General features: G+C 46.6%; 1 protein-coding gene across 9 annotated transcripts in view; it reads right to left on the reverse strand.

Annotated features, from left to right (window-relative positions):
- TBXAS1 (thromboxane A synthase 1) overlaps positions 1 to 22,719 on the reverse strand; it is a 175,265-nt gene that overhangs the window by 72,376 nt on the left and 80,170 nt on the right. For all 9 annotated transcript variants that reach the window (XR_010322596.1, XR_010322597.1, XM_064289658.1 and 6 more), the window contains exon 5: positions 9,649 to 9,765. Coding sequence is in view for 7 of the 9 variants with exons in the window: in XM_064289658.1 (XP_064145728.1) it covers positions 9,649 to 9,765 (117 nt within the window). In the remaining 2 variants the exon portion in view is untranslated. The remainder of the gene's footprint in view (positions 1 to 9,648; positions 9,766 to 22,719) is intronic.

The raw sequence follows: 22,719 nt of genomic DNA on the forward strand, positions 1-22,719 counted from the left end.
TAGTAGTAATTCATAGCTTGAAGTTCATCATCACATAGCTACCATTTTGGGTTGGATGGTGGTCCATCTAGTCTGATGCTCGTTTTCTACCCCTGCCCCCCCGCCAAAAAAGTTGCCATCTAGCTGATTCTGACTCATAGTGACCCTATAGGACAGAGTAGAACTACCACCACAGGGTTTCCAAGGCTGTCATCTTTATGGAAGCAGACTGCTACATCTTTCTCCCACAGGGTGGCTGGTGGGTTCGAACCGCCAACCTTTTGGTTAGCAGCTGAGTGCTTAACCACGTGCCATCAGGGCTCCAGAGGCCTCGAAATGGGCTCCCCCATGGATTCCACCTCCAAGGCATGGAACCCAGTAGCCTTATGTCTCTCAAGAACTGACTGTGGCGGTAACAACCCATGTTTTCATCTACTGAAAACTCAGTTGAGCTCACGATAAACCAAGTTAAACAGATTTCTTTCCTGCAGGTCTTTCGGAGCCTTTGATAATGTAAGATACATTGTGAATCTCTAATAAGATGGTGGAGCCTCTGGGGGTTCAAATGGTTAACATGCTTGGCTGGTAACCGAAAGGTTGGAGATTCAACCCCTCCCCCCGCTCCCAGAGGTGCTCTGGAAGAAAGGCTTGGCAACCTACTTGTGAAAAACCAGCCATTGAAAATCCTGTGAAGCACAGTTCTATTCTGACACCCATGGGGGGGCCATGAGTCAGAATCAACCCAATGGCAACTGGTTAAGAAGATGGTATGTGTCTTAGTCACCTAGTGCTGCTGTAACAGAAATACCCTAAGTGGATGGCTTTAACAAAGAGAAGTTTATTTTCTCAGAGTAAAGTAGGCTAAAAGTTCAAATTCAGGGTGTTAGCTCCAGTGGAAGGCTTTCTCTCTCTGTTGGCCTTCTCCTCAATCTTCCCCTAGACCTGGAGCTTCTCCACGCAGAGACCCCAGGTCCAAAGGACACGCTCTGCCCCCAGCACTGTTTTCTTGGTGGCATGAGGTCCCCCATCCCTCTACTCACTTCTCTCTTTAATATCTCAAGAGATTGCCTCAGGACACAATCCAATCTTGTAGATTAAGTCCTGCCTCACTAACACGACTGCTGCCCATCCTCCCTCATTAACATCATAGAGGCAGGATTTATAATATATAGGAAAATCACACAATACCGGGAATCATGGCCCAGCCAAATTGATACACACATTTTTGGGGGGGACATAATTCAATCCATGACAGTACGCAATATTGCCTGAAATTATTTGACCCTGGTGCCTTTTCGGTTTTCAGTGATCTCAGATATGTTTCCTTGGTGGTAATGCATAGCTCATCATCATACAAGTACAGTTTAGGTGCTTTTCTCCTGAAAGCCTTGTTCTGTCCTTGCCTACACGGAAGGTCACCTGCTGTTTCTGTGCTTACTTACACAGTCTTAGAACACCTCAGAAACCTATTCCTATTGATTTTACTGTTTTTCAAACCAGAATAGCTTAGGGGGATGTACACGTGATAGATTTCACCGTGTGCTGTCTCTTTCAGATGAGTTATAAAATTAAAAAATAAAACTAGCGCTAACCATCGTCCCCAGGGGGTCCCCCTATTTATATTTTTCCCTCAGCGAAGTACCTATTTGGCTCCAATTTTGTTTCTTGAAATTAAATCTATTTTCTGATCCATAATAAAGTTCCCCACAATTCCAGGGTTACTCACTAATAAAAAACCAGTTGTCATTGAGTCGATTTCAACTCATAGCGACTCCATGTGTTTAAGAGGAAAACTGTGCTCCACAGAGCTTTCAATAGCTGATTTTTGGGAAGTAAATCGCCAGGCATTTCTTCCCAGGTGCCTCTGGACGGACTCAAACCACCAACCTTTTGGTTAACAGCCGAATGCATTAACTGTTGGTGCTACCCAGGGACTCCAGATACACTAATAGTCTTTGGTAAATAATCTAGCAAAAGACTGTAGAAGTCTAGATAAATCTACTGGTTACCCCTTTCTCCTGGACTTAATCCATCCTTTGGATGATGGGGTAGGAAATTCTGGCAGGTTAATCATGCAAAATATTGTCTAATTAAAAAATCAGTCATCTTCCCCAGCAATGCTTAAAAACTTATTGCCATCATAGCGACCCCACAGGACAGAGTAGAACTGCCCAGTAGGGCTCCCAAGGCACAGCAGCTGGTAGGTTCCAGCCACCAAGCCTTCAGTTAACAGCTACGTGCTTAACCACTGCACCACCAGGGCTCCTCCAGCAATGCTTAGCAATCCTGGAATATAAATCCTACTGGCTGGTCTGTCCCTGGACTGTCCCTTCCTTCTGAATTGGGGATGTACTGATCATATCTTCCCGGCTTCCCCATCTCTATTATCCCTTATAAGACTTGAGCCAAAAACCAATTCTACTTTGAACAAAAATATGGATTAATGAGATAATGCTGATTTCTAAGTAACAGTCAAGCATTGTGGGGGAAGCAGCCTGCTATCCACAGAAACCAGGTCCTGCTCTCCTGAGCTTCGGAACGTGAATGACACTTATAGACAAAGGCAGCAAAGGACAGAGGCTGTCAGTCTTCTAAGGAAAAAGGATTCAGAATTCCTGGTGAAAACGAACCTTTATTTCAAGATTAAACTCTGAAGTTTGATCATGAAATTCCAAAAGCCGTTTGCGAATTCAGAAAGCGCTAGAGGTATTGATATTTCGAGGTGATTTGGGGGAAAATGACTCGATTTCCCTCACTCGCTTTGTGGCTCCCAGTTCTGTGCGTCCCAGCGTGTCCAGGCAGCTTCCGTCTGTCTCCTCCGCCCCAGTCTCTCTGGTGTCTCACTCTCCGTGTCTTTGTGACTTGCTGTTTCTATTTTTACTTGTGTATCCCTGTGACTCTCTAAATAGAACACCAATAACTTGCCGCATCCTTTTATTTAATTTTTCCTTGATCAGAGATTTTTCTTTTTATCTTAGTCTTACCGGGTAGCCTAGGTAGACAGCTTCCTGGGTCTTTGCTCCATTCATTCATTAAATCTTTACTGAGTGGCTATTATGTGCCAAAGGAGCTCTGGTGGTGCAACAGTTAAGCACTCAGTTGCTAACCGAAAGGTCTGAACCCCCCCAGCAGCTCCGTGGAAGAAAGACCTGGCAATCTGCTCTCATAAAGACTACAGCCTAGAAAACCCTATGGGGCAGTTCTGCTCTGTCTTATGGGGTTGCTATGAGTCAGAACCGACTCAACAGCACCCAACAACAACTTTACGCGCCACGTGCAGTGAACAATAAAGATGACAAGACAAGGCCACCCCTAAATACTGATTCCACAGGTCTTGGGGTGGCTGGAATTATGTCTTTCTAACGATGAGCCCTAGTGGTGCAGTGGTTAAGCATTTGGCTGCTGACCAAAAGGTCAGCAGTTTAAATCCACCAGCCACTTCTTGGAAACCCTGTGGGGAAGTTCTACTCCATCCTATAGGGTCACTATGCATTGGAATCAACTTGTTTGGCAATGGGTTTGGTTTCTTGGTTTCACAAGAATCCCAGGTGATTCTGATGCAGTCCGTCGTCACACAAGCTCACAGCCAGTGACCTGGAGACCAGAGGCAGATGGGAGGGTAAAATCCAAGGAAGTTTCCAGAAACCAGGAGGAAAAAGATAGTCAGGACACTTGTGTCTGGCTGCCTGTCCACCCTCTTCTCTCCCCTCCAATCAGCTTTCATAGGGCAGAAAGCACCCCCAGGCCATAGCCTCCATCCCGTCCACGTTTGTCTTAGAGGAACCTCTGTGCTCACATTCCAAGCCCTGCTCTTCACGTGCACAGGTGGTTGCCCTTGGACTTGTTAGTTGCCATCCAGGCAGCTCTGACTCATGGTGAACCTCTACAACAGAGCGAGACGTTGCCTGGTCCAGCACCATCTTCACGATCACTGTGTGCTTGAGTCCATCGTGTGGTGCCTTCCGACCTAAGGGCTCGTCTTCCAGCACTCTATCAGACCGTATTCTGTTGTGATCCATAAGGTTTCTGTTGGCCAATTTTCGAAGTAGATCACCAGGCCTTTCTTTCTAGTCTTAGTCTGGAAGCTCCACTGAAGCCTGTCCACCATGGGTGACCCTGTTGGTATTTGAAATAGTGGTGGCATAGCTTCCAGCCACATGCAAGCCACCACAGTATGACAAACCGACACAGGTGGTGCCTTTTGGAATTAGGACGTCTCTTTTTCTCTCCTAACAGAGCTTGGCTTCTCTCAGTGTCATAAGGCTGCTGTGACAAAGCACTGCAAACCGAGTGGCAGTTTATTGTCTCGCAGTTCTGGAGGCTAAGAGTCCAAATCAGGGGATCAGCCATGTTGATTCCTTCTGAGGCTCTGAGAAGGGAACTGCTCCAGGTGTCTCTCCTAGCTTCTGGTGGTGGCTGTGACCCTTGTGTTGGTTGGCTTGCAGCTGCGTCTGCCTGTTGTCACATGGCTGTTCTTCCTCTTTCTGTACATGTCTCCATGTCTGTTCTCCCCTTTTATAAGACACCTCTCAGATGGGATTAGGACCCACCTGCTCCTGTATGACCACGCTAATCTAACTGATTAGATATTCAAAGACCCTATTTCCAAAGGGGATCACATTCACATATGCCAGGAGTTAAGAACTTTAACATATCTTTTTGGGGGACATAATTCAATTCACAACAGCTCCCAAGACCACTGTCTCACTGTGGCTTGAGAAAGCCTAATGTGTAGTTCAAAGTTGAGTGAGGACTCCTTGTTCTGGAAGGAGCCCTGGTGGCACAGTGGTTAAAGTGCTCAGCTGCTAACCAAAAGTTGGCAGTTCAAACCCACCAGCCTCTCCACAGGAGAAAGATGTGGCAGTCTGCTTCTGTGAAGATTTCAGCCTTAGAAATCCTACAGAGCAGCTGTACTCTGTCCTGTAGGGTCACTATGAGTCAGAACCAACTCCACGGCAACAGGTTTTGGTTCCTTGTTCTGGACAACACGACTACCTCCTTCTGAAGCCACAAGTTCCATTGATTGAAGAGGCAAGAGAAGATCACAGCAAACATGAGTTATGGTGCATGAGACACACATACATCGGTTTATTTCACAAATACTGTCACACACTTCTCAGTACGTCTTTTACTATTGAAGCAGCATTAACACCTTTGCTCACTCCTTACCTCTTGAAACTCTTCCTCTTCCCTTCCACCTTCTCCTGGGTTTCCCACTCAGGCTGTTCTCCCCAAGCTGTCTTGGCAGGTTTTTCCTCTGCCCCTCGTTTAAGCGTCATTCTCCCCAAGGTCCTGTCCTGCACCCTCGTTCTAATGCTAGAACACTCCTTGGCGGCCTCCCCCATGTCTGTGTTCAAATTGCCACCGTTGCTACCCGTTCCTCCTGAGCTCTAGATCTGCATAGCCAACTTCTTCCTGGTTGCTTCTACTTAGATGCCTGTCAGGAAGATGGGATGCTTTCAGACGGACACCCAAATTGAACTACATTGACTACAAAAATGACTTTCAATGGCATTTTAAGTTTGCTTGTAGTATATATTGAATAATGGCCTAGAACTGAGGCAAAACCTAAGGAATTTGTGTCCATGAAGTTTCTTCCCCCCCCTTCACACACACACACACATTTATGACTACCCCTTTTCCCATAGGCACCCCAGTGTTGTGAACAGCTTGGGAGAAGTCTATATTCTGCGACTGGTTCAGGCATTAGGGATTTGATTTCTGAAGCAGAAGAAGAAAATGCCCGGGATCATGGGAGCACTAGGTTTATTTGGGAAACAATGTTGTATCAGTTTCTGGAGTTGACCTGTAAGTGCTGAAAAACTCTGGACCCCGAGAAGATTTCCTTTTACAAAGAACCATACCTCAAGACTGTTAAAACTTTTTTTCCTTTGCACATTTGTTGTTAGGTGCTGTTGAGTCAGTTCTGACCCATAGCAACCCTGTGTAAAACAGAATGAAACACTGCACGGTCCTACGTCATCCTCACAACCGTTGCTGTGTTTGAGCCCATCGTTGCAGCCGCTGTGTCAACCCATCTCATTGAGAGTCTTCCTCTCTTTTGCCAACACTCTACTTTACCAAGCATGATGTCCTTCTCCAGGGACTGGTCCCTCTTGATAACATGTCCAAAGTATGTGAGACGAAGTCTCGCCATTCTCATTTCTAAGGAACATTCTGGCAGTACTTCTTCAAAGACAGATTTGTTTTTTCTTCATGGTATATTCAATATTCTTTGCCAACACCATAATTCAAAGGCATCAATCCTTCTTCAGTCTTCCTTATTTACTGTCCAGCTTTTGCATGCATCTAAGGTGACTGAAAATTCGATGGCTTGGGTCAGGTGCACCTTAGTCCTCAAGGTGACATATTTGCTTTTTAAAACTTTAAAGAGGTCTTTTGCAGCAGATTTGCCCAATGCAGTGCATCTTTTGATTTCTTGACTGCTGCTTCCATGGGTGTTGATTGTGGATCCAAGTAAAATGAAATCCTTGACAAGTTCAGTCTTTTCCCTGCTTATCATGATGTTGCTTATTGGTCCAGTTGTGAGGATTTTTGTTTTCTTTATGCTGAGTTGTAATCCATACTGAAGGTTGTAATCTTTGATCTTCATCAGTAAGTGCTTCAAGTCCTCTTCACTTTCAGCAAGCAAGGTTTTGTGTCATCTGCATAAGGCAGGTTGTTAATGAGTCTTCCTCAAATCCTGATGCCCTGTTCTTCTTCATATAGTCCAGCTTCGCAGACTATTTGGCCAGTATACGGATCAAGCATGGTGAAATGATACAACCCTGACGCACAGCTTTCCTGACTTTAAACCATGGAGTATCCCCTTGTTCTGTTCAAACGACTGCCTCTTGATCTATGTACAGGTTCCTTATGAGCACAATTAAGTGTTCCAGAATTCCCATTCTCCACAATGTTATCCATAATTTGTTATGATCCACACAGTCAAATGCCTTTGCACAGTCAATAAAACACAGGTAAACACCTTTCTGATATTCTCTGCTTTCAGCCAGGATTCATCTGACATCAGCAATGATATCCCTGGTTCCATGTCCTCTTCTGAATCCAGCTTGAATTTCTGGCAGTTCCCTGTTGATATACTTTTTGAATGATCTTCAGCAAAATTTTACTTTTGTGTGATATTAATGATACTGTTCAATAATTTCCATGTTTGGTTGGATCACCTTTCTTTGGATAGGCATAAATATGGGTCTCTTCCAGTCAGTTGGCCAGGTGGTTGTCTTCCAAATTTCTTGGCATAGATGAGTGAGCACTTCCAGTGCTGCATCCGTTTGCTGAAACATCTCAATTGGTATTCCGTCAGGTCCTGGAGTATTGTTTTATACAAATGCCTTTAGTGCAGCTTGGACTTCTTCCTTCAGTACCATCGGTTCCTGATCATATGTTACCTCCTGAAATGGTTGAACACTGACCAATTCTTTTTGGTGTAGTGATTCTGTGTTCCTTCCAACTTCTTTTGATGCTTCCTGCATTGTTAATTTCCCCCCATTAAAAAAAAAAAAAAAAAAAACCCAAACCTGGTGCTGTTGAGTTGATTCCAATTCATAGCCACCCTATAGGACAAAGTAGAACTGCCCCATAGGGTTTCCAAGGAGTGCCTGATGGATTCTAACTGCCAACCTTATGATTAGCAGCCCAACTCTTAACCACTAGGCCATCAGGGTTTCCCCCATAGAATCCTTCAATATCACAACTCGAGGCTTGAATTTTTCCTTCCGTTCTTTAGCACATACACTTTATCAATTTCAATTTAACAAATGATGAGATTCTTTGTGCATCTATGGTGCCATCAAGTCATCGTTTACTCATGAATAAATACATACGACAACATGTTTGAGCCGGTAATGTCAGCCCAGGGTTAGCTGCCTACCCTCTCCTTCCCCTCTCTTGGTTAACTGACATTTTAGTGTCTATTGAATGAAGGCAAACACTCCATCCCGCTGGTCCAGGTGGTCTGTTGTTGGATGCCCTTGAGTTGATTTCTACTCATAGTGACCCCATGTGACAGAGCAGAACTGCCCCATAGGCTTTCCCAGGCTGTAATCTTTGCGGAAGCAGACGGTGAGGTCTTTCTTCCTCGGAGCTCCTGGGTAGCCTTGAATGCCAGTTAACCTAGGGCTCCACCATTGCACCACCAGGGCTCCTTAAGGTGGTCTAGAACAATGTTTACCACTTTTTAAAGACCAGGCCCTTCGTTCAAGCACATTCTTACGTGAAACTTCCATCTATAACCCAGATGCATGCGGCTGAGCTGAGGCCAGGTAGGCTCTACACCCCTCCCCTGTGGGCCCTGGAGGAGGGGACTGGGCATGCGCAGTGTGAGGTGGCCGAGGCTCCGTGGACCCTCTGGGCTCTGCTCTCGACCGCCCCCCTGCGGTAGAGGCTGCATTAGCAAGCCCCCTGTACCAGACGGGAAGCTCCATCTCTCAAATGGGTCAACAGTGAGAAAGGAAAAATAGCAACGTTTTCTGCCTGAAACACAGTCCCACACCTCAGTTAGTTCCATGCCTCAGGAGGAAACAGGAGTGCTGCTTATGGACACCTCAAACCTGCCCACCGTCTGTTGAAACCCGTACACTGCGGGTGACCCTGCGGACATTTGAAATACCATGGCACAGCTTCCAGCATCACAGCTTTTGTTTACTGAATGCAGACAGGCTTCTCCGAACCAGCCATGCCGGAAAGCCAGAGGCGAGGGACAGCAGAGCCCAGGGTGCCAGGCTGTGAAGGTCATCTGCTCTGGAGGTGCCCATGTACCTGGGCCTCAAGCTAAGCTGGCCGCTTAACCACTTGACGTCAGAAGACAAGCTCAAGTTCTCCCTCCTGAGTTGCTGCAAAATTCAGGACAGCAGACACCAAAGCCAGACCAGCAACTGAGGGAGCCCCCAGGTTCGATATGCCCCACGGTCAGTGCTGGGTATGAGGGGTCGGCAGACGGACAGTGCAAGCACCCGGTTGATGCACACAGCTGGTGCGGAAAGGCAGCCATTGGTGGGAAGGGGAGCCAGGGCCCTGCTCCTCTGGCTTGGCCATGAGGATTCAGCTGGGCACGTCTGCGCTTGTCCACGCTGCCCACCTCGCCTGCCTCGGGTGTTGCCAGCCATGTGCCCTCGCTCCTCCCCAGTAGTCCAAAGCCATTACTTCCCTGAGACTTGACTCAAAGCTCACCTTCTCTGGAAGCCCTTCTCCAGTTCCTTGCTGTGGAAAGCATGGTTCTCAAACCACCACCTGGGAGCTCCTCAGAAATGCAGAACCCCAGGCCCTACCCCAGACCCTGAATCTGCATTTAACAAGGCCCCCAGGCGGTCCATTTACATTGAAGTGTAAGAAAGCCTCTTGGGTCTTCTCATTTGTGCCCCAACGTTGTGCCCCAACGTGCCCAGGGTGTGTCTTGGGCTGTGGCAGGAGGGCCATATGCACTGTTGGCTCAATGATTCATGGCACCTGGAGTGGGGGAGGCTGGCGAAGTGAAGCCACTCACAGTCTCCTGGGCTTTGGGCACATGGGAGGTCGAAAGCCCCAGTGGGCAGGGCGTTTGGATGGGCCAGCTGGGCAGGTGACACGTGAATGACCTGTCCACCACAGCTGGGAGAGAAGAAGCCTACTCCCCAAGGGATGGGAGGCTACATCCCAGGTGTGTCTTACCTCATTCAGCTTCTCAGGGCTGAATGCAGGAGTCAAAACACCTCTGACTTCTTCCCACCTCGTGTTGCGTAGAAACAGGACACTGTCAGCTACCGCCTTGGACTCCAAGCCCGATGCCTGATGGGAAGCGACAGGAAGAGAGTTAGGAAAGGAAGCCACCTCAGAGGGCAGTACAGGTTTTCAGTAAACACCACAACTAACATCCACCACTTAGGATGCAGAAGGACAGGAAGACTTATGGCGAACAGGTCTGAAGATACATGGCCGAGGGCCAGGGGCAGCAGCTTTTTGCATCTGCCCCCCGCTGAGAGAGAACTCCCCAAGGACTAAGCCAAGCTTCCTGAGGCCGGCCTAGTCTCCCTTGGATTGAGTTCTCAGGCCTGTCCTTTGTGGCAGGGCTTTGTGTGCCCCACTTGGCTAGGTTGGGACAGGAATTGATGGAGTCATGTGTCTGTATCCTTGGGGTGTGTCTGTGTGTTGGGGGAGGGGGAGGGGGAGGTGAGGCACGGTGGGAGGGGCACAAAGGACAGTCCTGCAGACCTGGTCCTGGCACAGCTGCTTCACGAGAACTCCTGTCTCAATGTTCCTGTGCCTTTCACTCATTCATTCATTCATTCATTCATTTTTCTCATTCAACAAAGTCTTGTCAGAGGCCTGACCCATGTGAGGTTTTGGTTGTGGAGCACTGAATGAAGACAACACTGCTCTGGCCCTCACGGAGTTGATAGTCTAGTGGGGACCCAGACAGTAAGCTCATAAACCAAGAAACAGCGGTAGTTACAGTTTATGAGAAAGTGGTATAAAGGGGAAGACAGGTCAAGATGAGAAAACGGTGGGCAATTCAGCAGCAGGAGACTCCTCTGAGGGGGACTGTAATCAGAGCAGGGAAGCCTGCAAAGGAGTTACCAGTCTCCTGAGCCCTTCTTCTTGGGCCACCCTGTCCTTTCTAAAACCAGCGACTCCCACCACGTGGTCAAAGATGGTCCCCAGCTCTGTGTCTGCAGGGCGGAGGAGGCAGGAGGCCAGGAGGACCACACACTCTTCAGAGCCACATGTGATGCTCAGTTACGCTCCTTCTTTTCACTGTTTTAATTATACTTGAAACATCAAACCAGCCATCATCATTCAAAAGCCTAGTAAAAACTCCTATATAAAGGAAAATTATAATTTTCTGATAACATTATGAACACTCAAAATAAGCCATAAAACATAACTACAGTGCATTTGGGGGGTGGTTAATTATATGTTAGCACCCAGTTGCTGGGATATTTTTCTGCAAAGGAATCCCTCTCCATATTTAGAACGAAATTCTATAGGACACCACGGCCACTAGACAGAAATGTGGTTTTATAGAATTTTTGGAAAATAAACCGTTTGCTTGTGTTCTAGAGTCAAAGGAGGAAATCAGAGGTTATGCGTATCTATGTATTGACAAGAACTCCATCCTGTGCACACTACATGCAATCAGGCATTTCATCCCAAGGGAAGCTGGCTGCTTTATGTGGTTCTGATGGGACAGAGTAAGTTAGAGACTAGGGTCAAGAGTGGTTGAGTTTGGTGTCTCTTCCTGAAGTCCTAACAAATGGCCTCATGATATTTTTGCGTTGCACCAGGAGGACAAACTTGGCCTCTCTGGGGTATGTCAGGGCAGCCCTCAAGTCCCTCCTTCCCATCCTGCCTCAGCCTGGAAGTCTCACTGGGGTCTGCCATGTTCTCACAGCAGTGCTTGGGGGCACTGGATGGAGTCATGTGCTCATTACTATATGGCATATTGTAAGAAGGAGTGCAGCACAAGGGTCGTTTTAGGGCAGTTGGAAGAGTGAGAGGACCTTGAATAATACCATATAAGAAATAGTTGGTGGCAAATCAAAACTACAATGAGATGCCATCTCACTCCGACATTACTGGCACGAATCAAAATAACAGAAAATAACAAATGTAGCAGAGGCTGTGGGGAGATGGGAACTCTTAAGCTGTGCTGATAGAAATGCAAAATGGTACAACCACTGTGGAACACAACATGGTGCCTCCTAAAGAGCTAGGAATGGAAATACCATATGATCCAGCAATCCCACCCCTAGGAATATATCCTGGAGAAATATGAGCTGTGACACAAATGGACATATGCACACCCATGTTCATTGCAGCACTATTCACAATAGCAAAAAGATGGAAACACCCTAAGTGCCCATCAACAGATGAATGGATAAACAAATTATGGTATGTACACACAATGGAACACTACACAATGATAAAGAACAATGATGAATCTGCGAAACATCTCAACACAAATGAATCTAGAGGACATTATACTGAGTGAAATAAGTCAGTCACAAAAGCACAAATATTGTATGAGACCACTATTATAAAAACCCAAGAAAAGGTTTACACACAGAAGAAAACAATTTTTGATGGTTACAAGGGAGGGGGGCACTGGGGAGGGAAACCACTAACTAGATAGTAGACAAGTGTTAACTTTGGTGAAGGGAAAGACAACACACAATATAGAGGAAGTCAGCACAACTGGACCAAGGCAAAGTCATAGAAGTGTCCTAGCACATTCAAACACCTTTAGGGACCAAGTTACTGGGTTGATGGCTGGGGACCATGGTCTCAGGGGACATCTAGGTCAATTGGTATAACAGTACATAAAGAAAATGTCCTACATCCTACTTCGATGAGTAGCATCTGGGGTCTTAAAAGCTTGTGAGCGGCATGTAAGAGACATCTATTGGTCCTATCCCATTCAGAACAAAGGAGAATGAAGAAAACCAAAGATACAAGGAAAATATTAGTCCAAAGGACCAATGGACCACATGAACCACAGCCTCCACCAGCCTGAGCCCAGAGCGACTAGATGGTGCCCAGCTACCACCACCAACTTCTCTAATAGGGGTCATAGTAGAGGGTCTGAGACAGAGCGAGAGAAAAATGTAGAACAAAATTCAAATTCACAAAAAAAGACCAGACTTACTCGTCTAACAAAGATTGGAAGAACCCCTGAGACTATAGCCCCTGGACACCCTGCTAACTCAGAACTGAGGCCACTCCTGAAGTTCACCTCTCAACCAAACATTACACAGGCCTATAAAACAAACAATAACACGCTTGAGGAACGTGTTTCTGATTTCAAAAACAGAGATAAGAAGGCAGGAAGGGACAGGAACTGGATGAATGGACACAGGGAACCCGGGGTAGAAGGGGGGGAGAGTGCTGACATATTGTGAGAATTGCAACCAATGTCACAAAGCAATTTGCTTATAAATTTTTGAATAAGAAACTAATGTGTGCTATAAACTTTCACCTAAAGCACAATAAAATTTAAAAAAAAAGAAAGAATTGTTGGGTTTGGGGGTGTTTAGCTGGAAGAGAGGAGCCTTGGAAGATGAGATAGTGGTACATGGTATGTCCTCAGCAAATCTTTATTGAATGCATATTACATGAAAGAGGGACTTTAGGTTGTTCTGTGACTCTGAGGGGTAGAATTTAGGTTGTTTTGTGACTCTGAGGGGTAGAGCTGGGTTCAGTAGTGGAAGCTACAGACAAAAGTTCTAGCTCATCTAATGGAGAACTTCCCAGTCATCAAAAGTCAGAGTTATACAAAGGCAAGATCACCTTCATGGTGATAAGTTCTGGCCACTTGGAAAGATTGTATACCACATGGAGATGCTCTGTTGGAGGCCCAGGCATCCAATAGGGATTTGGTCAAGATGACCTCCAAGAATTTTCCAACCCTAAGCCTTCATCTCTATATGACCGCTCCAAGCGTGTTTTTTTTTTTTTTAATGGAAACCCTGGTGGCGCAGTGGTTAAGTGCAACGGCTGCTAACCAAAAGGTTGGCAGTTTGAATCCACGAGGCACTCCTTGGAAACTCTATGGGGCAGTTCAATCTGTCCTATAGTGTCGCTATGAGTCAGAATCAACTCGATGGCAATAGGTTTGGTTTTTGTTTTTTTTTTAAGTCATCTTCAGACGACTATTCCAAGCATGTTTTATTAGTTCATCCACAGGTATGATTGACAAGACTTACTGGGCATTGCCTTGAAAAGCACAGAGGGATCTCCCCTGGAGGAATGAGGCACAGGACTGGCACATTTGATGGAGGAAGGACGATGAGCAGTGGGGCAGGAAGGTGTCTTGGAAGGGAGGCCCAGGGAAACAGCTCTCTAGACTGCCCATCGGCCTAGCCATGTGTTCTGTGTCTCAGAGGATGGAACCTCCTGTCACCTTCTGCCCAGGGGCTTCCAGACTGTAGATCACAACCAGTGTAGTGGGTGGCAACAGCGAAGAAGAAGGAGGAGAAGGAGCAGGGGAAAGAAGGGTGAGAAGGGAGGAGGGAGAGAAATAGGAGGAGGAGGGGAAGGACAGAGAGGAGGGATATGGGGAGAAGGAGGAAAGAAAAGGAAGGCAGAGACAGGAAATAAAAGACTAGAGAATATGGAGGAGTATTTCACAAAGTAAGGTTATTTTGTTGTTAAACTTTAAGATAGGTGTGTGTATGTTATGGTGTGTGTGATGTGATGGCATATGTGTGAGGTATGTGTGTATTCTGTGTCAGGATGTGAAATGTGTTTCGTACTGTGGGCCATGTCAAAAAACTTTGAGAAACCTGTTCTCACCCAAACCCAGACCTGGAGTCCTCCACTCCCTCAGCTGAGACCCCGTTGGCCACACAGTCAAATCTCTCTTTGATCAGCCCACTGTCTCCAGCTCCACAGCCATCACCCTGGCCCAGGTCACCAGCACCCACAGGTCTGACTGGGCTCCCTGCTTCTCTCACACATGAGCCCTCCATGCTGGAGTCAAGGATCTCTGTAAAGTACAGTCTCGCCCTGTCCAGTGGCTTCTCCTTGTACAAACCCCTAACTTGGTGTGTAAGGCCTGATATGGCCTGACCATTTCCCCTCCCTTTTCCAAACATAACCCAAAGGCTGAAGGAGCTCTTTAATGCCTGCCCTTCACAGCGGCAGCCACGAACCCTGGGCTGGGTCTGTTGCAGTTTATATCTAGAGGCTTGCGGGTTCAGCTCTGACCAACTTCTGTTTGCTCTCAAGCTGTGAACACTTTACTGAGCCTCCAATGTCTACGGGGGCCATGCTCCCACTGGGACTGTCAGGAAACAAAATGTTTTACAACCACTTGTTGACCATACAGCTTACAAAGTGCTTCTCACATGATTTCATGAACCTGTAGACCATTTTCCAGTAGCATCCTAAATAGCAGCCAGGCCTTAGTTGTGGCAACTAAGCTGTGACTAAACAGCTAAGTTTCCCTTAGACAGATGGAACTGTTTTTCTTTTCAATTAAGATCTCTTAAAATAGAGTCTAACTCCTTACTGGAACAGCTTAGCATAAACTCTCAACTTTGAAGAATCATAAAGCCCTTAGGAGCAAGAAGCAACACTTTGGCCAGTGCTCTGTGCTGTGCTGGTGTGAAAACAGCAAGCGTTTATAGGGTGTTTATTATCGACTAGGAGTCCCTGAGTGACGTAAACCGTTAACTCACTCAGCTCTTAACCAAAAGGTTGGAGGTTCAAGTCCACCCAGGGGTGCCTTGGAAGAAAGGCTTGCTGTTCTACTTCCAAAAAAGCAGCCATTGAAAACCCTGTGGAGCACAATGCTACTCTGAAATGAATTGGGTCACCATGGGTTGGGATTGACTTGATGGCAACTGGTAACTGGTAATTATGGGCTAAACCAGCGATTCTCAACTGGCCTGGTTTGGCCTCATAGAACCACCACCTATTTCCGGAACACTGCAGAATGGCTGCAGTGAGTGAGTATATTCCTATGAGAGCATAGAATCTGAGGCCATTGCCAAAAAGAGTTTGCTTGTGTACTGGGACATGAAAACATGCTCTGTATGACCTCTGTGATGCCTGGGCAGGGCGACCACCCCAGTACCAGTTGTCATTGAGTTGATTCCAACTCATAGACACCCCATGTGTGTCAGAATAGAACTGCACTCCATAGGGTTTTCAAGGCTGTGACCTTGTGGAAGTAGATCGCCTGGCCTTTTTTCTGAGGTGCCCTGGGTAGATTTGAACCCCCAACCTTTCAGTTAGTTGCCCAGTGCTTGACTATTTGCACCACTCAGCCACCAGCCCTCTTCAAATAGCTGCAGAGCTAAGGGTAACAGGTAAGCAAGGTGAGGTGCTTTTAAAGCCACCAAGAAACCCAAGTCTTCAGTGATTGTGATGCAAGCAATGCCAATTTGTTTACTGTTAAGAATGCCAAGTATGTGGTAAAAATTTAATATCTGAAAGCATGCCACCATCACAAAGAGGCCAAGATTCATTGTCACAAATGTCATTTCTAATTCTCACACAGCCTTGCACAAGCAAGGAAGGGCAATGGTACAATCTGTCTCTGTCCTCACCTAAGTATGTGAAACTTTTGCTTGGCTCCTCATTACATTGCAGTCCACAAAGACTCATGTGAAATTGGTCACTACAGATTAGTTAGTAAGCACAAGTAAGCCCGTGCTTACCTTGCTGCCTGGGCAATCTGTCCCTGTCAGGGACTGTAAACTTGAAAAGAGGTTTTGACTCTGGAAGGTGGTGTGGGCTTGGGAGAGAGAAAGATGCCAGCCATATCTAGAAGCAGAATCTTTGGTGTGGCAAAAATGTGAAATTGTTCACTACAGATGATCTGGTAAACACCATGCCTACCATGCCCTGTTGGATAATCTATTCCTGCCTGTGATCACTGGCTACCAATGAGCTGGGTAATCATGGAGTTGTAACCAGTCCAGTTTCTATCGAGTCAACTCCGACTCTTGGCGACCCTACGTGTGTCAGAGTAGAACTGAACTCCATAGGGTTTTCAATAACGGATTTTCCAGAAGTAGATTGCCAGGTCTTTCTTCTGAGGTGCCTCTGGGGGGACTTGAACCTCAAACATTTTGGTTATCAACTGAGTACATTAACTGTTTACACCCCCCAGGGACTCTGGGAACCAAGTGGACCTCAGGGATTAGCTAGTCAAACACTACATTTTATACAGGAGGACACTGAGCTCAGAGAGGCTAAAAATCGGCTCAAGATGACACAGCTAATAGGTAGCATATCGGGGACCTGATTTTGTTAAATTTAAGTTCAGTGACTTTTCACTGTCCTACTGGGATGTGGCTTAGGAGAGGAAGCAATAGAAAAGAAAGGGGTATTAGACAAAGGAGACTGGAGCAGAGAAGGGGCGCAAAGGCCCAGATTTAGTTACACAGTGAGGTGACTTCATGGGACATTCAGGAATGCAGCTGTCAAGAGACCAGAATTGCTTCTATGTCTTATCTACTGTCCTCACCCCCCAAAGTTCTGGAGATTAATTTCCTGCGTTTCACACATCTGTTTCTACCACCATAAATGTTAGGGCAAGAAGTGTATATATATGTGTATGTATATATACAAGATTTTACTTATTTCCTTTTAAAAAATATAAAGATGGTTCTCTGCTATTCTAAGGGTTTTGTAAGACATAAAAATGCTAAATAGTTTTCTAAAATTTTTTTGAAATTTTAAAATTCTGCAAGGCATGGGCAGAAGAACACCTGAGCATTTGAAATCAATACCACTTAGTACTATGCCTGCGGGCCTAATGCTAACCGAAAGGTTGGCTGTTCGAACCCATCCAGCAGCTCTACGGGAGAAAGACCTAGCAATCTGCTCCCATAAAGATTACAGCCTAGAAAACCCTATGGTGCAGTTCTACTCTGTCACACGGGGTCGGTGTAAGTGGAAATGGACTTGACAGCACCCAACAATGACAAGGCTTCTCAAGGGACTTCCCAGGGTTTTTAAAGATGCTACTGTTCCAACATACCCTCTATGTTGAGAACGTGGGTCTGTGTGTGTTTTCCAGATCAGATGCAACCCCACGGATCTGGCTTTTTTGGAACCAGCCACATCCAGATGTGAGAAAAGCAGGTGGAAGGGGAGGCCTCCAGGGGACACACTTCCCATGGCAGCCACATGCTGGGTCAGCATCCCATGTTGACCACCTGGGATGAGACATTTACAGCTCCATGCTGTGTTAGCTTCCTAGCACTGCTGTCACAAAGGACATGAACTGGGGGCCTTATAAGCACCAAAATTTATTGCCTAACAGTTGTGGAAGCTCAGGGTCCAATATCAGGATGTCGGCCTTGTTGGTTCCTTCTGAGGCGCTGAGGGAGACTCTGTCCCACGCCTCCCTCCCGGCATCCTGTGACTGCTAGAGAGCTTGGCTTGCAGCTGCAGCGTCACATGGCATCTTTCCTGTCTCCCTGACTCTGTGTGTCTTCTCTTTTTATAAGGACAGCACTCAGATGGCATCAGGACCCACCCTACTCCAGTATCGGCTCATGCTTACCTAACTCAGAATGTCTTCAAAGACCTTGTTTCCAAACAAGGTCACATTCACTAGTTCCATGAACTAGGACTTCAGCATATCTTTTTAGGGAGACATGATTCAATCCACAACACGTACATAGCAAAATGTTTCACAGAAGACAAGGAGCCTTCCCCTGGACACCCTAACTCAGACTTGAAACCACTCCTGAAGTCCACCTTTCAGCCAAGGATTAGGCAGGCCTATGAGACAAACAGACACACATTAGGACCGTGCTTCTTAGATCAATCAAGTATACGAGACCAAACAGGCAACACGTGCCCAGGAACAAAGACGAGAAGGCGGGAGGGGACGGGAAAACTGGATGATTGGACGCGGTGAAGCCGGAGTGGAAAGGGAAAAGGGGAGATGCCGACAATGTGGGATTGCAGCCAATGCCATGAAACAATTTGTGTGTAAGTTTATAAATGAGAAACTAATTTGTGAACTTTCACCTATATCACACAAACACATACACACACAAAAAAGACAGAGCCTTATCTTAGAATAGAGAGGGGGCCTGGGTCTACTTTCTGAGCCTGCTCACAGGGAAGAATGTGGGCCTCGCTTGCAGCAGTGGACCTCCACAGTGAGTTGGCCCTTCTCAGAAAATGAAGAGCTAGAAAAGCCGTGGAGGTTTGCCTGAACTGATGAAGCTTCCTTAAGCCACACCTAAAAACCTTTCTCAAAATTCGAGTCTCATAACATATGTTTGAAAATCTGAATGTTTTCATTTACTCAACGTTTTATTGAAAGAAAGGGCCCAGAAACTCTAGACGAGCAAGTTTTCAAAGCTGTTGGAAGGGAGGAGCCAGTTGCAGGTGCAGGGGCCCCTTAAAGGGGGCCATTTCCTGACACACCCGCTGAGGCCCCACAGTCCTTCATGATGCAGGCAGGCAGGCAGGGCCCCTCTGGCCCCAGCACAGGTAGGCCTGCGCCACCTGTAGCTCTGAATGAGGCTTCCTTGCCAACTAGCTCTGTCGTGAATGAAGGTGCTCCGTTCTTCTCTGTAATGAGGTGTTGCTGTGCATTCAGACAGTGTTAAGGTTTCCAGTGACTAATTGGCTCATAACTTTAGTCATCTTCGCCTGTGCCAAGGGGTTTGTGGTTTCACAGTAATTCGTCCTATGACTCCAGCGACCCTGTGGTCAGTGAATAAAAGTAGCCCAGAGGCTGAGCCTGGGACCGCCAGGTCCCTGGGGATTTTATGGTTCTGAATGAAATGACTTCTTGAGGGTGAGTGAGTCAGGCTCACCAAATCTGTCAGAGGGGTGTAGACTCTTGTGGATCAAGTGGTGTGGCTGGGCCTGTGTGCCTGGCGAGGTGACCTGAGTTGATTGTAGGGACTTCAGGGCTCGTACCACACCCCCCACACACATACAGCTACCACCACCTCCACCTTCACCTATACCTACAAGCTGTAGAACCCAGGAGTGGTAATGCCTGTAACCTGCCTCCACTGTCCAAGCTGCCATTTTGGATCACAACTCATAGCCGCTGGGAGCAGGTTTAGTGATTCAGCACATTCCCTCCATGTCCCCTAGACCATCCTAATATCCAACCAGACCCAGCTAATATCTAACCTGCTCACCCACTGCCATCAAGTTGATTCCAACTCACAGCGACCCCATAGGGTTTCCAAGGCTGTAAATCCCTACAGAAGCAGACTGTCACATCTTTGTCCTGCAGACCTGCTGGTGGTTTTGAACCACCGGCCTTTCAGTTAGCGGTCAATCACTTAGACCACTACACCAATAGCTAACCAAATCTACCTAATATCCAACCAGAGTCACCTGATAGCCAGCCAGACCCACCTGATATCCAACCAGACCCACCTGATATCCAACCAGACCCACCTGATATCCAACCAGACCCACCTGATATCTAACCAGACCTACCGATATCTAGCCAGACCCATCTGATATCCAGCCAGACCCACCTGATATCCAATCAGACAACCTGATATCCAATCAGACCCACCTGATATCCAACCAGACCCACCTGATATCCAACCAGACAACCTGATATCCAATCAGACCCACCTGATATCCAACCAGACCCACCTGATATCCAACCAGACCCACCTGATAGCCAACCAGACCCACCTGATATCCAGTCAGACCCACCTGATATCTAACCAGACCCACTTGATATCCACACAGACCTACCTGATATCTAACCAGACCCATCTGATATCTAACCAGGCCCACCTCATATCCAACCAGACCCATCTGATAGCCAGCTAGACCCACCTGACATCTAACCAGACCCACCTGACATCTAACCAGACCCACCTGATATCTAACCAGATCCACCTGATATCTAACCAGATCCACCTGATATCTTACCAGACCCACCCGATATCCAATCAGACCCACTTCATATATAACCAGACCCACCTGATATCTAACCAGACCCACCTGATATCCAACCAGACCCACCTAATACCTAACTAAACCAACTAACATGGGCCAAAGACCACCCTGGCTCTTTCTGCCTTTCCCACAACCTCCCATACTAGGCCTTGATCGAGGCCAAGAACAAGATATTCTGCCACTGGTTCTGATCATTCTGCCGAGTCACATGGACCCAGCCCCAGTTTCTGTGGATACCCCATGGCTTCACTTAGTGCCTGCTAGCAGAGAAGAGCTAGTTAAAAATATTTAAACAAAAATAGCCAGGTCCTGAGGTGGCAGGACAACAGAGGTTCTGCACATGCCAAGGAGACTGACTTGGACTAAAGGAGAAACTGGTTACCCCACAGAGGGCAACATCAGGAAGTGCCGAGGGCACTGACAAAGGCCCCAGGAGTCTATTTGGCAAACAGGAAGGTTGGAACAGAGAGCAAACAGAAGTGAGTGCACGAGGAGCATGAGTGGGAAAGCACAACAGCAGACCGCCATCTTGGATCCCACTTGCCATCTACTCAGCCCAGTGTTTTGGAGTCTGGAAAAAACTTCTCATTCAGACTTTCAAATTCAAATGTTTATTGAATGCTAACGTGTGTCAAGGAGCTCCTTGGTGTTTGAATTGTGTCCTTCCAAAAGACATGTTGAAGTCCTAATGCCTGGTACCTGTGAACGTGACCTTGTTTGGAAATAGGGCCTTTGCAGATGTAATTTTGGAGTCTCTGGGTGATGAAAGAAGTCCCTGGGTAGCACAGATGGTTAAGCACTCAGGTACTAACTGAAAGGTTGGTTGCTCGAATCCACCTAGAGACACCTTGGAAGAAATGCCTGGTGATCTCTTTCTGAAAAGTTACAACCATCGAAAATCCTATGGAACACAGTTCTACTCTGACACACATGGGGTTGCCATGAATTGGGATGGATTCAATGGTAACTGGTTTGGTTTGGATTTCTTTTTTTTTTTTTTTTTTTGGTGTTGCAAATGGTTACAGTTCAAGTCTACCCAGAGGCACCTTGGAAGAAAGACCTGGCAATGTACTTCCAAAAAATCAGCCATCGAAAACCACATGGAGCGCAGTTCTATTCTGATACACATGGGGTCACCATGAGTTGGAATCGACTCGACGACAGCTAGTTTGGGTTGGCTTTTTTTTTTTTTTTTTGGCAAATATAATAGTTAAGTTTACATGAGGTCATACTGGAGTAGGGTGGGCCCTAATCCAATATGACTGGTGTCCTTATAAAAGGGGAAGAGACACAAAGGGAAGACAGCCATGTGACAATGGAGGCAGATGTGGTGACAAGCCAAGGAATGGCAAGGATTGCTGGGAGCCGCAAGAAGCCAGGAGAGAGGCATGGACCAGGCTATCCCTCAGAGCCTCAGAAGAAATCAACATGGCAGACACCCTGATTTGGATATCCAGCCTCCAGAAATGAGAGATAATACACTTCGGTTCATACAAGCCACCCAATGTGTGATATTTTGTTACGGTAGCCTAGGACACTGACACCTTCACTTTACCTCCTGTCAGAATGCTCTGTCAGTCCCTCCTGGGATGCCCATGGCTCACACATTTCAGAGCCAAGCACAGCTCCCCACATCAGGGCCACCCCCGCCAGGCTGTCCAAGTGCACTTGAGACTCAAACCCAGTGTGTGAGCAGAGATGGGCACTCAAGGTTGGAAAATGAAGCCATGAGTTATTTAAGTTCCTTTCACTTAATGTATCAAACTAATATGCTGAGGTACTTTTCGTCTCACAAGGGACCATTTGGCAGAATCTTGCACCGAGTAAGCGTTTAATGTTTACTGAATGAATCTGTAATAAAGTTGAATCACTGAACACATAGGAGAAACATAGCTTATTAGAGGAAGGCAGCCTGATATTGGAAAGGAGATATCGCGCCTTGCTAATCTTGAGTTCTTTGAGCAGATAAATAAGCATATGCGTAAGAGGGGACCACAGAACCCAATTTAATTTGACTCTCAAAAACCTGTGGAAAAACCCCACTCTAAAAGGCTGTTTTTACAAGATTGAGTCAGGAAGAGTTGTTTTATCACGAATATGGAATTGGCTTAAAGAGTATAAACAAAGCTGAAGATAAATGGATACATTCCCAGATGGAAAATTATAAAAGTGGGGGTTTCCTATGATCTAATCTAGGGTGAGACGCTCTGGTGGTATACTGGTTAAGTGCTTGGCTGCTAACCTTTCATGGGTGAGAAAGATATGGCAGTCTGCTTCCGTCAAGATTACAGCCTTGGAAACCCTATGGGTCACTATGAGTCAGAATCGACT

The sequence above is a fragment of the Loxodonta africana genome, chromosome 8 (genome assembly GCF_030014295.1).
Source record: "Loxodonta africana isolate mLoxAfr1 chromosome 8, mLoxAfr1.hap2, whole genome shotgun sequence".
Classification (NCBI taxonomy): Eukaryota; Metazoa; Chordata; class Mammalia; order Proboscidea; family Elephantidae; genus Loxodonta; species Loxodonta africana.